This window comes from Caenorhabditis briggsae (assembly GCF_000004555.2).
Source record: "Caenorhabditis briggsae complete genome, chrV, whole genome shotgun sequence".
Taxonomy (NCBI): Eukaryota; Metazoa; Nematoda; class Chromadorea; order Rhabditida; family Rhabditidae; genus Caenorhabditis; species Caenorhabditis briggsae.
The window spans coordinates 7,635,043-7,650,473 of NC_013488.2; the positions used below are offsets into that span (position 1 = coordinate 7,635,043).

At 37.3% G+C, this 15,431-nt stretch overlaps 2 protein-coding genes across 2 annotated transcripts; both read left to right on the forward strand.

The window, feature by feature from the left end:
• Positions 1-9,879: 9,879 nt before the first annotated feature.
• On the forward strand, positions 9,880-10,569 carry CBG06772 (the record flags this gene model as incomplete). The annotated part of the gene is made up of 4 exons (XM_002647616.1): positions 9,880-10,011; positions 10,058-10,169; positions 10,215-10,279; positions 10,327-10,569. The coding sequence occupies 4 exons, from the start codon at positions 9,880-9,882 to the stop codon at positions 10,567-10,569; spliced, it is 552 nt and encodes a 183-aa protein (XP_002647662.1).
• A 2,314-nt stretch (positions 10,570-12,883) lies between these two features.
• On the forward strand, positions 12,884-13,319 carry CBG06774 (the record flags this gene model as incomplete). The annotated part of the gene is made up of 3 exons (XM_045237295.1): positions 12,884-12,925; positions 12,981-13,092; positions 13,141-13,319. The coding sequence occupies 3 exons, from the start codon at positions 12,884-12,886 to the stop codon at positions 13,317-13,319; spliced, it is 333 nt and encodes a 110-aa protein (XP_045093307.1).
• Positions 13,320-15,431: the final 2,112 nt, after the last annotated feature.

Here is a 15,431-nt window from a genome sequence, read left to right on the forward strand (position 1 = left end):
CGAGAAAAACGAAGAAAAAGGTGATGATGATAATGGTCGCCGTGCCGGCTTTGAAGGGATCTTCAACCTATGTGATATAGAGAGAAAGAGATACACATGTTCCAGGTTTTTACGACAATGACGTGGAAAATGGCCAGAAGAAACGAAAAAAATGTGCGGAATATGATATCTATTGCAAAGCAATTGCAGAATGTAAAAGACAGAGAATGAAACTTGGCACCAATCGGCTAGGTACAAAAAGAGTTTAAGAGAAAGATTGGGATCTTTTGAACTGTGAAGGTTTTAGAATCTTGCAATTGACAAAAGAGTAATTCAGCGCTAGAATATCGAAGTCCGTGACCTTAACTGGAATATTGTAGCAATGCCGTAAAACCTGCAATAGAAGGGACCCTTAACTTTTAATTTTGTGCTCAATTATCTTGATTCCTGTGGAACATATTAAAAAGTTGTCAACTAATAAAATATTTGTGATATTATGAATTTTAAAAAAATGTATTAATTGGCGACACTTTTATATCATTGGCTGGGACTGGGATAAATTGGCTCAAAGTTAAAAGTTGGGTGGGCACTTCTATTATAGGTTTACAGTCATTTTGCGGTAATAATCTGTTCATTACGACTAAACCAATTATTCAATCATAATATATTTTTCAAGAAACAGACAATGAACATTATTGGATTCCAGAAAAACACAAGTTGTTCAAAAATTAATATGGGCCAGTTGAAAATTAATAGGCACATTTTTTCCCGGTTGGGTTGGTGCCATTTTTTCAAAACAACAAAACCACGAATTTCGTTTTGGGTTGAAGTAACTTGGCATCTCTTTTTCGGTTTTCAAGACCTGTTCTTGAAAATTGGAAATCAAGTGGTTTAGACGAGTATTAAGAAAATGATTTTAGAAAGAGTCAAGTTGATGAAGTTCCGTTATTCCAAACTCAAGAGAAATGACCTAACCAAATGCGACGATTTTCCTTCAATAGAAACCCACCTCAACTGTCAACTTTGAGCACAATTGTTTCGATTTCTGTGAAAGACGTCAGAAAATTGTCAACTGATAAAATATTTGTGACATAATGACAAATATTTTATCAGTTGACAAACGTTTGATATATTTGAGACGAATCAAGGTAATTGAACTCAAAGTTGACGGCCCGGGTAGGCTACTATTAGAGGAAATACGGCATTTTGAGGAAATACGGTTTTTTTTAGGAAATACGACATGGAGTTCATAGCAAATCCGGACCTGTCATAACAGAATCAGGAACTAAAGGTTATCTTTTTAATTTCGAAGCGACGACACAAAAATAATCACACGTATCTGTCTCCAGGAGTCATCAGTATGTTTTGCTCTATCAATATACACACGTACTCCCATCTCTCGCGCCTTTCTCTCTCTGTTTTTCCATTGGCTCGTTTCCAAACTTTTTTCTCGAAATTCTCCTCTGATCTTCATAGTCTTTCACTCATTTATTTCGAACAAAACACTGGCAACATTTTCTTCGATCTTCTTCTTCTCATTCATCCCGCCGTCTTCCCATCATCCATTGAAAAGCGATTAAGATCTGATGGGAGTGAGTGTGTGTATCTTCTTGGCCCCACAACGAAACCAACCGGTCGAAATGAAAATGCTCCGCGAGCCATCAGATTCCAACCGCCGCAAGAGAGATTTAATGAAACTGAGAGTGGTTGTGTCCCATCTCTATGAAATGTTTGGGAGAGAAAATGAGAAAAAATGATAGGACGAAAGCGATGAAAAAACATAATCCGAACAACATGTTCCCAGTGCTATTAGATGAGATCTTCGTACTTCGATTTTTTTCTTGCAAATGGAATGAGATGGAAAATAATCTTTGGAAAATGTTGCAAATTTTTCGATTGACCTAAAACACATGCACGATCATTGCTTTTGAGCATTGAAACATTCTCGAAGGTTTGGGAAGAGGGAAAGGTCGAAACCTAGAAAGATCGGAAATTCACACATACATGGGATCTCAACTTCCGGAAATCGACTTTTCAGGATTATTTTTTTGAAAAAATATCCTATTGGGGATTTTGAGCAGAAAAAAGTTGTAAACATAAATTATCGAAGTTGGAATGGAGTAGGTACATGATCCATAGGATCTTACGATGCAGATTATCGTAAGTGTCTTCTCACTTCATGAATTATAATAAAGGGTTATTGAAGCCCGAAACTCAAATGAAAATTCAATATTGTTAAAATATTTGGGTGCCAGATTTCCAAACCTCTATCCTAAAATTTTCCCAGTATCTATCTCAAAATTGCCATAAAAACTGTAATAAAAGGACCCCTATACTGCCAAGTTTAAGCTAGCTTTTCTCCTTTCATATGAAAGATATCAAAAATTTGTAGACTGATAAAATGATTGTGATATTATGATAAGCAATTTACAAATTGACAAATTTCTTATATATTTCAAAGGAACTGAGATAAATAGAGTCAAAGCTGAAAGTTATGGGCCCTTCTTTAATAATACAGTCTTTACGGGAAACCCCTTTTTTCTTTCTAGGGGTTTTCTCTCGTTGGGATATCTGTTACCAACTTGAGAAGGGATACCCTATCCGTTCATTGTGCTAATAATACCTCTGGCTTCCCCCAAAAAATTTGCAAAGTCAGTCTGTACAAACCCATCAAGTACTTCTCACAAGACCCTTCCAGTAGCCTAACCGATCAGAGCACAAAACGAGACATGCAACATTTCGGATTACTGTACTCTTCCCAATATCCTCCCAATAGTCGTCATCAGGTCACTATGAACTTTGACATACCTCTAGGATACCATTGTCACTTTTCACTTCGACCACTTGAAAGATTCTCTGCGGGAAGAGCAAGCACGGCAATCTATTTTTTAAGAAACACAGCTCTAAATCTCAGTCAGTGGCAATGTAGAAAAAGTGAGGAGAGAGCGGGAGGATTGTAATGTACATACCTTGTACCAGAAGCAATGTTTGTCGAACTACTACAGTAATTTACGAGGAAAATCTCTCCCTCTTCGGCACCATACACTGCCTTCTCTCGCTTACTTTCAACAATATCTCAAGTGCTTACGTGGAACGAATGTGTGTGCCTATTGGCTTCTTTGACTAAACGGACAACTAATTGTTACTGTTGTTAGCAGATTTTCTCGACAAAGAACGAAACAATTGGGAACGATATAGTTTTGTTACAAAGGGATTGTGAAAGTTATCATTGAAATTCGGAACTTCCGATTGTGATTGAAAAATAATCTTTGGAAAATCCGGTACAAAGAACACTAGGGGAAAAAATAAGGAAACAATAATCTAGAAACAGTGAAACAAGATGTTCATCAAAATCCACTATAGTTTAGCTGAAGAATCGGCCATTACCACAATTTCCAACAGTTTACCTAGCGGATGGGTGAAAAATCTAGTGCATTAAGATCACCCTAGATAGCAAAATAAAAACTGATTGAATCTATAGATTAATCTACCGTAAAACCTGTAATAGAAGGGCTCACGCATTGTCAAGTTTGAACTAGTTTACCTTGTCTTCAATGCAAAATATTAAAAAAATGTCAACTGATAAAATGTTTGTTTTATTCTGCAAAACATTTCATCAGTGGATATCTATTTTATACATTTGACAGGAACGGAAAAAATAAGCTCGAATTCAAAAGTTAGGGGGCCCTTCTAATGAATCGGAAACGTTTAGTCAAATTCAATCACGGTGGTTTTTTTCGGGATGTAGTGTAAATGTGCTCAAAAGCGAATAACCGTAATACCACAGTAAAATCAGCGTTGGTCTCAACGCGACAGCATTAAATTGATCTGCTGAGTAACATCAGAAAAAGAGTGGGGTAAAACTTAATTTTAAAAAGCGTTCCGAAACAAACACCGTGCTTCATCTCGGCAAGATCACGTCAAGATCGTTGCAAAAATAATTTGCAGCCGAGAAAACACATCAAGATCAGATGACCTCAACAAGCTACTGGAATTGTAGCAGAGCTTGTTTATGAGGATCTTGTTGATATTTTCCTTTTTCCCAAGAACCCAATATTTTGAGCAACTGTCAAACACGTGTAACCAGTTTAGTGGAAAGCCCAGCGGTAACAAAAGGATCAGTGTTCGGAGTCATTAGCCGCTTACACGAACGATTACATGTTTTTGGATATTTGTAGACTTCGAAAATTTGAAAAGAAACCGCAAAAACACAAAATGAGCTTCTTGGCACCCGACATCACTCATCACTTGTTCTCTCTCACTCCGCGGACTAGCTGGGCGGGTCCCCACGACGTTTAATGACTTTTCGGAGCGGTGGCAACGACGTCGAAGACGAGGACACGGACGGAGTGCCGAAAAAACACGGCTTCATTTCATTTGACACACACACACAACATATATCCTCCTTCTTCCCCGTTTTTTTTGCTCCAAAAACTTGTTCTTTCGTTTCCGGATAAGAATTTTTGCCAGTTTTTACTTTAGGGTTTTTTTCATTTTCACAGTCAGATGAGCTTGCCGGAAGTTCCAATTTCCGGTTTTTCTTCCGCATAGTCACCAAGTCCCTCCACCAGATTCCACGTCACACATTCATTTCATTTGGATTTCAACATGTTTTAAGTTTGAAAGAAAGCAAATGTTTTAGGGTGCAGCCGTTTTGGGGTTCTCGAAGCTAAGAAAAGGAAGGAAGAAAGGGCAAGATGAATTATTCAGGATGTATGTGTTTCGATAGGAATAGAAAGAAGAAAGAATGCAGAAAAAGAGTTGGTGAAGATGGTGGTGGTGGTGGTTTGTGGTGGAATGGAAAACGTTTAGAGGTAGAAAAAAGAACAAGTTACGGGGGAGTTATGGTAATGAGAGAAGGCGTTGAAAAGAAGGAGCACTTAGCAATTGGAGATCATAGGGTGGGAGAATGTGGGAAAGGAAAGGAAGAAGTTGTGGATGCTAATCAGAATAAGAGAAAAATATTTTAGAACGTGGTAATGAACAGTATTTTCTCTAACTTTTCTCTAACACCCTATATAATTTTCTCTAACACCCTATATAATCACTTTGAGCTCAATTTTCTCGGTTGCCATAAAAGGTATTTTAAAAAAAAGTAAATTTTAAGATTGTTGGTGACAATATGATAAAAATGTTATCAGTTGACTACTTCTTGATATCTCCCAGACAAACCGAGATAATTAAGCTCAAAGTGCAAGTATAGAAAGGGCTTCCATTTGAGAACTTACGGTAGAAGGTAAGTGAACTGGATCAGAATTAAGGAAGACCACGACCAAGTTTGGGCAAGAACCTTCAGAAAAAGTAAAAATTCTAAGAGCATGTGATGTTAAATTTGTTAGTACAGTAGCGTTTCCAAATGAAAACACATGCGAAAAATATAAATGGCAAGGATTGGACAAAAATGACAAGTTCTCTACTGCAATAAGATGGCAAGGACATTGCTAAAATTTAGGGCAAACTGGATGATTTTCTTTACAAATAGACCAGATTTTGTGAATTTTGCTAAACCTTCTGACATTCTCGCTTCAAGATAATAGTCACAATTTGAAAATAGTGTGATTTTAAGAATCTGGCTGTGCACAGCAAAAAAAACTTCCGTAAAGCCTGTAATAAAACCCCTATATTGTCAAGTTTGAAATATCATAATAAACATTTCCTCAGTTAGCAACTTTTGTATATATTAGACAGGAACCGAGATAAATGGGCTCAAAGTTAACAGTTAACTCAAAGTTAACAGTTAACAGGGCTCAAAGTTAACAGTCAAAGTTAACAGGGGGCTGTACTATTACAGGTTTTAAATATGTAGCTAATTTTGACGTACTTACTACCGTGGAATGGTATTTCAAATGATCATTGATAGACTGAGTGGACTCTATCTCGATGATTAAAAAATTATACAATATTATACACTTCAAGGTTCGCTCAAGGATCAGAGACTGGAATTAAAACAGAATATGAAACTGAAACTGGTGACAATTGGCGAGTTAATAGAGCACCAAAACCACTTTTTCCTTCTTTAAAGGAAGAGCTGACACTCATAAAAGTGCTTCTCTTTCTTCTTTTGTTTCTTCTTCTTCTTCTCCTTTTTCTGACTCCATTTTTTCTTCCTATCCTTCTCAATTTCTACTTTCTCCTTGTTTCCTTTTCTGTCTTTGTATTTTTTGCTCCGTTTTTAGCAATCGAAACAACACAAAAAACCGATTCATTCATACACTATGTCGTTGTGGAAGAATAAGTGTTTCGTCGTGGATTCAGAAGGCGTTGGAAGATCAGGAAAAGATGTTGACATGGGTGAGGTTTTCACAAATAGATAAGAGAGTTTTTTTTTCGGAAAATTCGATTTAATGTTGGTTGGTGATGCACCGGAAAAAAAACTATTTAATTTGATTTCTAAAACATAGAAAGTCTGCTCTGAAAGCTTATCTCTTTTGGTTTTTTTCTTTCGTTCAACTTTTTTTTTCATGACTAATCTTCTTCTTTTTCTTTTCTCACAAATTGGAAAATGGGTGGGAAGAGGATGGAGAGAGTTAGGTCCACGTGATAGAGAAATAGGGTAGAAAGGAAATAAAAATAGGAGAAACGGCGAGAAAAAATGGGACTGGAAACCGAAGGGGTGATGTCCCGCGGGAATAGTAGGACAACAGAAACAGCAGCCAGTCTGACAGAGCGCTTATGGAAATGAGTAGCCGGCTGAAGACCAGTTTGGGTGAAAAAATTGGAGTGTCAGAAAGACAGAATTCATAAAAGGAGAACGAGTATGGTGAACAGGCTCCATTCTCCGAAAAAAAGTTGCAGGGTTTTGAAATTTTAACATTTCAGAAAAAATTTTATAAACAATGAAAACTTTCTAATACACACTTTGACCTCAATTATTTCAATTTCTATGAGAGATAACAAAATCTGGCAAAGGATAAAAGTTTTATCATAATATCCTCAGCATTTTATCAGTTGAAACATTTTTAATATCTCGCATGGAAATCGAGACAACTGAGCTCAAAGTGCAAGTAGCCTTCTATTAGAGTGTCACCGGTATTTTTGAAACCTCACACTTTCAAAAAAAAAAGATTTACAGTAAATTTAGCCTAAAATTGAAATCATGGTGATGTATCATTTAGGACTGGAAAATAATGAACTTGATAGAATTCGAAAATTTCAACAAAAAGCTAAGACAGACAGTTTTTCTGACCAGAACAATTGAAAACAATTTTTCTTGTCAAAAATGAGGACGGATACTGTGTATCTTCGAGATTGCCGTAAACACTCTAATAGAATGCCACCCCAAGCCTTCAACTTTGAGCCCATATCCCTCATGCCCTGAGAAAAATATCAGAAAGTGGTCAACTGACAAACTGTTTTTGACATTTTGATAAACATTTTATCAGTTGACTAGTATTAGATATATTTAACAAGAAATGATATACATTGACTCAAAGATAACGGTTAGAGTGTTCCTGACATTTTTCTAAAATCTAGAAGGAGCTTCACTCTTTACACGAATCCGGTCCGAGTGACCTACACACAATAAAAAACAGCATAAAAAGAAAGAGAGTAATAAAAAGGGAATCAAGTACGATGCAGCTCATTCACGCGTTTCCAGGAGCACAGCTTTTCGCGCGGCGGCGATTTATGAGCCTGGGTGTCGAGAGCCAGAAGCATAAGAAGAACTAGAATATGAAAAGAAAATTCTCTTGTTTTTCTTCAATGTTGTGCTTTTTTCTGCTCGTCAGAGTTGCAAAAAAGGGAACATAGAAGGAAAGGGAGAGGAGGAGTCAAAACTTATAAAAACATCAAGCTTAATTAAATGAAATTTTCTAGGTAGTGCCGGAAATTAAAGAGTCTGTGTATTATACTTTATGGCACCACACTTTTTCGAAGAGCAATTTGCAGGGGTCAAGCATGAGAGCTGCTCCAAAAATAACCCCTTATCTCCTTGTTCAATCTCATATCAACTTGAAAATTTTCCCTCTAATGGAGCATAAAAAAGAAAAATGGGTAGAGAAGTTGAACGCAGTGCATTGGAGCACACTAACAAGATTTGCAGAAAAATCGGCAAACAAAAAAGTTCGGAAAATAGAAACAAATCAATCGCCATTTTTACGTCGTCGTCGTCGACGACATCAATCTCTGATCATGGTGGAGTCAATTTATATGAGGGGACACAAAAGGAGCGAATTTGAGTGGTGGAATCGAATATCTTGAAGAGCAGCAAGATGAGATGATGTTGCCAAGAGATGTTGGAAGAGACGAACAAGAACTAGACTGACAAAAAGAGAAAGACGAAAAAAAATTGGGGATAATTGCTTAATTGAAAGAGGTGACCAGTGGCACAGGGAACGTAGTTGGAGAGGATTTTCTTCTGATGGAAATGAACTTTTTTCTGAATGATGTGAGAATGTTTTTTTGGTATTCCAAATGCAATTTGAAGTAATGGAAATCAGTAAAGAGAGGTGTTATATCGAGTTCTTGGAATCCTAATTTTGATGAAGAGATTTTGAGAAAAATTGGTTTTTTCGTAATTCTGTTTACCGTATAACCCCAGATGAGAGATGTAAAAGAATTACAATAGACAAAATGATATAGTACAAAAGACAAAATGGTAATAAAATTGTAATTTTCAGTGGGATCTTTGAACGCCACCTAACTTCTCAAACCTATTCAAAACTCATTTCCACGAAAAGTAACTATTTTCTCATTCCCATAACATTCCTCATCTTCTTCTGAAGACGTCGAACTGGTATTAGCAAGTGTCACCATTTGGGTGTGAAGAGCGAAAAAAAAAACACTGACAATGAGAAACAACACGAGAGATGAGGAAATGTGCTGGAATATAAGAGGGTGTCTTTTGAAAATGAGCACTCTACAGAGCACAGAAAAGTGGATTGTGCTGCGGGAGGGAAAACACCGCTAGGAAGGCGGAGATAATCAAATTGGGTTCCGTGGTCTAATAGTGGCTGCTTTTTTTCTCGCGAGATAATGCAACGTATTTTTTTCCGTTACTCTGTTTTTTGGTAGTGTTTTGGGTTTAAAATTGGTTCTTTGTTTTCCAGAAAAGTTGTGACAAAAAGGGAACTCTTTCAAAAAAAAAAACTAAAATCCCTGGTTGTCATGGTACCCATTTAATTGAAAAAAGAAGAAAGAAAACTATAGGTTCTCTTCGAAAAAAAAGTAACTTTGAAAATATTTTTTGTGAACACAGGAAACTGTTTTATTTGAATAGTTATTTCTGACAAGTGTGATGTGAGGAAACTGAGCAAATAAATGAATGCGTGGATACATGTTTAGAGATGGGTATGCAAAAAAAATTCTAGGAAGTATAAAAATATTGGTAACTTCTAAAATTTTAGCGATATTCAGATATTGAAAATTCACAGATTCTCAATCGGTGAAGCAAAATCTTTGCTTCTTTGCTTTTTATGGAAAGTTACCGGAAACACTCTAATAAAAAGCCGAATCTTCAACGTTGAGCCTATATATCTTGTTTCCTGTGAAAGATAACCAAAAGTTGTCAACTGATAAAGTTTTTTTTTTTTTGATATTATGATAAACATTTGGTCAGTTGATCACTTTTTGATATCTCTTACAGGAGCAGAGATATATGGGCTGAAAGTTGACGATATAAGTGGCCTTCTATTAAAGTGTTTACGGTATTTTCAGTGGAAAGTTTCAAACGTATTTTTCGTTTACTTAAACTTTGTTATTTGCTCCGTTTTTTTTTCTTTTCATAAATTCTGACAGTCTAGTCTAATTTTCTTCCGATCTTCTAATTCTTCGAAATTCGGTTCGGCCACCTCTACAAGGAAGTAGCGAGAAGATCATATCAACTTCCTCCTATACCCCTTGTTGTCTTGTTATCATTTCTCGGAACAGTATAAAAGACCCATAAAGACCCTTCTCTCCAAAATGCATTCTCTTCTCTTATTTTTTGCCCTCGTCGCAGGAATTTCCGCTTACTCAATCACTCTTCCGAAGCAATGCGAACTCCCATTGGATATGGGAATATCGCCATGTAAAGGTGGAAAGAAGGAGATTAGAGTGTGTTTTATTTACATTTGGAGTTTAAAAGTTTTCTTTTTTTCAGTATCATTTCGACACCAAAGCTTTTATCCCTCTTGCCTTTGAATACACTGGATGTGGAGGTAACGAGAACAGCTTTAAGAGCGAAGGAGAGTGCCGTAACTTTTGTCTTGGAAGTTTGTAATCGATGAAGTTCTCAAAAATAAACTATGTGTTTTTAGTTGATTTCAACAGTTGTGCAGCTGGAAGCAAGCCTTTCCCAAAACCAGAAACTTGTCAGGAAGATGTAAAAACAACCTGATTTTAAATTATTCTAAATTTTGAAATTTTCAGAAAGATTGCGGACCAAAGGGAAAATGCACTTGGGGAAATGGTTTCAAGATTTGTTGTGATAAGAAGATAACGGAGAAGTTCGAAGCTGATTGGGAACCAAAGTGTCCAAGGGGAAAGATGGCTGTGAAAGTCCAACAGGGAGGTATCCCGTTGCTTGTGGTTGGAAAGACTTGCAAATCGAAATTCTGTCCAGCTGGAGCTACTTGTGTTGAAGGAAATTATTTTGCTAGTTGCTGCAAATAACTTACCTTATAAATTTGTTGAGTATTGGAATTTCTCTTTTTTGGATCTTCTTGGTGTCAAAAATATATCTCTCATCTGTCTCGTCAACTGCCGAAACTTCTTCAGATATCCATACGGATATATCGTACTTTATCTCATGTTATCAGGGATTCTCGTTGGGGAAGCACAAAAAATGAATCAAAAATGTATATTTTTTGTAACCTGAAAAACAATCTTTCGGTTTCTTTATTGGAAAAGATATTATTTTAACTCTAGCTACTCGTAAAACAAATATACTGTATTTCCTCCAATAGAGTGTCATCGAAACCGTCAACTTTGACCTCAATTGTCTCGAATCCTGTGAAAGCTTTCAAAAAATGTGAACTGACAATACACTTCTGATCGTTCTAAGGGGGTCATTCTATTACAGGTTTTAAGGTAATTCGAATTTCAAAGAGTTGACTAAAGCAATCAGAACGCTTCAAATATTAGCTAAAAATATGAATCAAACCTGTTCGGAAAGTTAAAAATTTGCATAGGGAGAATTGAGTAAAAGGAGTTTTTTTCCACTCTATTACCTAACTATAATATAATTTCTCAGTTTGACACTGTTTCGGATCAACCTTCATTTCAGGACAAACACTCGAGTCATCAGAATCCGAGATTCCAAAAGATTTTGCTTCCCGGTTCGCCCATCTCTAGATTGACCTTTGTTTTGCAACCAAACGAGGAAGTGATACTGTCGTCTTTTGATTCACAATGGTATGTGATCGTATCAAATGGGAATTCCTCCATCAATTCAGTAGTCTTCAACATGGTTTTCTCTCCTACAGATCCTGCACCACCTCTCTAGTTCAATCTGTTTCGAATTATAAAGCTACTCTCTTGAAGTACAATACACTAGACGTCGTCTTTTTCGATTTCCGCAAAGCCTTCGACCAGGTAAATCATCAACTTCTCATCCAGAAATTTACTAGCTTTGGAGTCCCTAAATCCTACGTAGCTTGGTTCTCCTCTTTTCTCTCTGGTCGAACGTTCTCTGTCAAAATCTTTGATTTCATTGGACCTCCTTCCTCTGTCATTCCCTCTGGTGTTCCTCAAGGATCAGTCTCCGGTCCCTTACTATTTCTCATTTTCATCAATGATCTGCTCTTAGAACTTGAACAAATCCCCTCTCTTCACCTTGCCGCCTTTGCTGATGATATCAAATTGTATTCTCATGACCCAATCGCCCTTCAAACTGGTATCAACATGGTTGTGAATTGGACTACCGCCAACCATCTCCCTCTTGCCCACTCTAAAACTGCCCTTCTTCGCCTAGGTTCCCATAATTCTTCCCATCCTCTCAATATTGCGGGTGTCCCACTTACTCCCTCCTCCTCCGTCCGGGACTTGGGACTCATTACTGATTCCTCTCTCAAATTCTCTGCTCACATCAACAAAATCACATCTCTAGCTCTTCTCCGTTCCAAACAACTCTTAAAGTCATTTAGATCTAAATCTCCTGAATTCTACATTCATCTTTTCAAACGTTATGTTCTCCCGATTCTTGAATACTGTTCTGTAGTTTATTCCCCTCCGCCTTCTTCTCGCCTTGCTCTAAAACTAGAATCTCCCTTAAGATTTTTCTCTAAGTGTATTTTCCAGCGTTGTAATATCCAGTACAGTTCCTATTCTGATCGTCTCTCTATCCTCAATATGTTCTCTATTCGTCATCGTAGGCTAAAAGCTCAACTAATTCTTCTCTACAAATTTTTAAATGGCTCCGCCTACTTTCCTAACCTAAATGCACATGTCAAATACTCCTCCTCCCCTCGTCGCCCTATGAACTTAATTATTGTTCAGCCCTACTCCTCAGACTATTTTTCTTCAATTGTTCCCCTGTGGAACGCCATCACTTCCCAAATTACCCGATTTCTCCTACCTTCCGAGTTTGAATCCTTAATTTCGTCCAGTATTACCCGTTTTTGATATATTTGCGCCCTTTTTTTTATTTCTTTTTTTTCTTTTCTCTACCGGTTATATCTTTTCCTGTGTCAAATATCTAATTATCCCGCTTCCCCTCCCCTACTCAGATCGGCCTCGTGAGGGGCATTTTTTCTGAGTCTTTCATGTCCTGCCCTCCTTTGTTGCATTCACCTGGTCAATAAATTAAATTTAAAAAATTAAAATTAAAATGTCAACGTGCCTATCACATCTCATCAAAACCTATAAAAGTGTCATACTCGACCATCTAAACTCACATCAATCAGTATATATTCACTCATTTTCTTCTCGGCAAGGTTTCCATCCATTCGTCTATGGTATTCCAGAAGAATGCACGCTGAAATTAGACATGGGAAAGAGCCCATGTAAAACTGGAAAGCCGGAAATTAGAGTGAGTTTGATTCTCTTGAGGAATTTGAGTTCACATGTTAAATCCAGAGTTACAGTACTACTTCGACATCAAAGCTTTTATTCCACTTGCCTTCGAATATACTGGATGTGGTGGTAATAAAAACAACTTCAAGAGTGAAGGAGAGTGCCGTAACTTTCGTGTTGGATGTAAGTTTTACATATTTCAGCTTCTGAACAAATTCTTGTAATTTTCAGATGACTACGTAGTATGTGCTGCTGGAAGCAAGGAATTGAATACTGTCAAAGGTTTCATTGGCCCATGTTCTACTGATGTAAAATCTAAAATCATATCTCTCATATTTTTCATATTTTCGGAAAGATTGTGTACCAAATGCAACATGTATCAACGGGGGTCTGATCAACCATTGCTGTGATAAGAAGATCACAAAAGATTTCGAAGCGGATTGGAATCCAAAGTGTCCAAAGGGAACGAAAGTGCACGAAGAGAACCGTGGTGGAATCCCAATAACTGTCGTTGGAAAGACTTGCAAGTCGAAATTCTGTCCAGCTGGCGCCAAGTGTGTCGAGGGAACTTATTTCGCCACATGTTGTAAATAGAGGCTTTTTTTAATGAAACTATACTAATAAACTTTTTGAGGACTGCTTTATTGTCATTCTTTCCTAGCTTGTACTTTCCTCTGATGAGCACTTTTTCTGACGGGGTATTCCTTGGTCGAACTCTCTTCCCCTTACACTTGGTACCGTCCATTTACAGGGTGGTGCACATTGGATTGAGTATATAACATGACATCATAAATTGGATACTTTTTTGGATCCTCCTTCCAGATTCACTAACCTTGTCACGGTGGATAAAGGAATAGGCGCAACGAAATTCCTATGCATCCTCCAAGACATTAAAACAATTTTCCCAATATTTCGAAATTTCGACACATTGTAAACAAAATAAATTTTATTGGGAAAAATCATGAATCATATGAGAGGAACCGTTTTTTTTTGTGGAAAAACAGGAAAAACAATGGTTGCATGTGATCTTCCCCCGAAAGGAACGTATGTCCCACATAATCAACGCGCTGCTAATTTGTTTATATGACTTTTCGCGCGTCTGGTGTCAACTGATATCCACTTCTTTACGGAAGCTCCGACACGGTTTACGATGGGTTCCCGAAGACGTCGCGGGATCCTTCATCAGCTTTATTGCATCTCTTCACGCATGGCGAGTTGGGTTACGGTAGAGATTGATCTCGTTCTTGCAAATGGATTGACTTCTGTTGTGACAAGAAGAGATGCACACCTTGATGTCATCTGTTTTGGTGCGCCTGTTGGTAAAATTATTGCGCAATAGGGGTATCAAGCGGAGGGGTCAACTGTGGATGACACATGGATAGGTGAGAGAGCGGAGAGAGTGTGAGAGTTACGGTAGTTTAGTCTGAGCAATCCATATGTTGCAAGAGAATGATTTATAACTTATCATTGCATTACAAGAGGTTATTTGTAGTTAGAGCCTACGATTTTTTGTCTTTTGGAAAACTTTTTTCTCTGCTCCACTTATCAAAGTCCAAATTCGTTTGATTGGAGCAAACTATCGTTACCCAATGGGAGTCATCATTAGAACAACATGCAATGTCCTCCGCCCCACACCATGGCGTACTAGGCGGCCGCCGTCTCCTTCAAATTTGAAAATGTTTTGATTTCTTACCCCCACTCAGCCCTTTTTTGCACCTTTTGGTGGCGGCCGACTTTTGTCGGATGGTTGTTTTTTTCAAAGTTGAAGTGTTTTTGAATCTCAAATCCTATGCAATAATAATCGTGAGATCCAAAAGAAAAAGTTTGACAAATGTCATGGGAGAAACTCAGCATTTTCGGTTATCACTAATCTTTTTGCTTTATTTGGTGCAATTCTTGGAGACATCAGACACCAGTTTCAGTTAGTTTCCTGTGGTGTTTTTCAATTTTTTTCGAAAATAACGGAGCCGTTCGGTAGAGTTCCAGCTCCCCCATACACCATAAATACTCTAAAAGAAAACCACCGGAACCGTCAACTTTGAGCCAATGTATCTCCGTTCCTGTGAAAGGTATCGAAAATTTGTCAATTGGTAAAGTAATGGTGATATTATGTTGAATATTTTATCAGTTGAAAATTTTTTGATATCTTGCACTGCTATCAAGATAATTGAGCTTAAAGTGGGCGGTTTGGGTGGGCTCATGGTCGGAATTTTTCGTAGAAGCCCAGACCAAACCGTTAACTTTGAACTCGATTATCTCGATTCCTGTAAAAAATATCAAACATCTGTCAACTGATAAATTGTTTATCATAATTTTAGCAATATTTTATAAGTTCGCAAATTTACAGTCTGGGAGGGCTTCTATTATACAAAATATATTTGAATACTTGTTTTGGTCCCAAAAACGTTCCTAACCTCGATTTCTTTCCGAGAATCAAAACAAATTTCAAATTTGAACAATAGAAGAGATAGAGATACGCGGACAATCATAACCCTGAAACCGCGGGAATCATTTTTCTGATT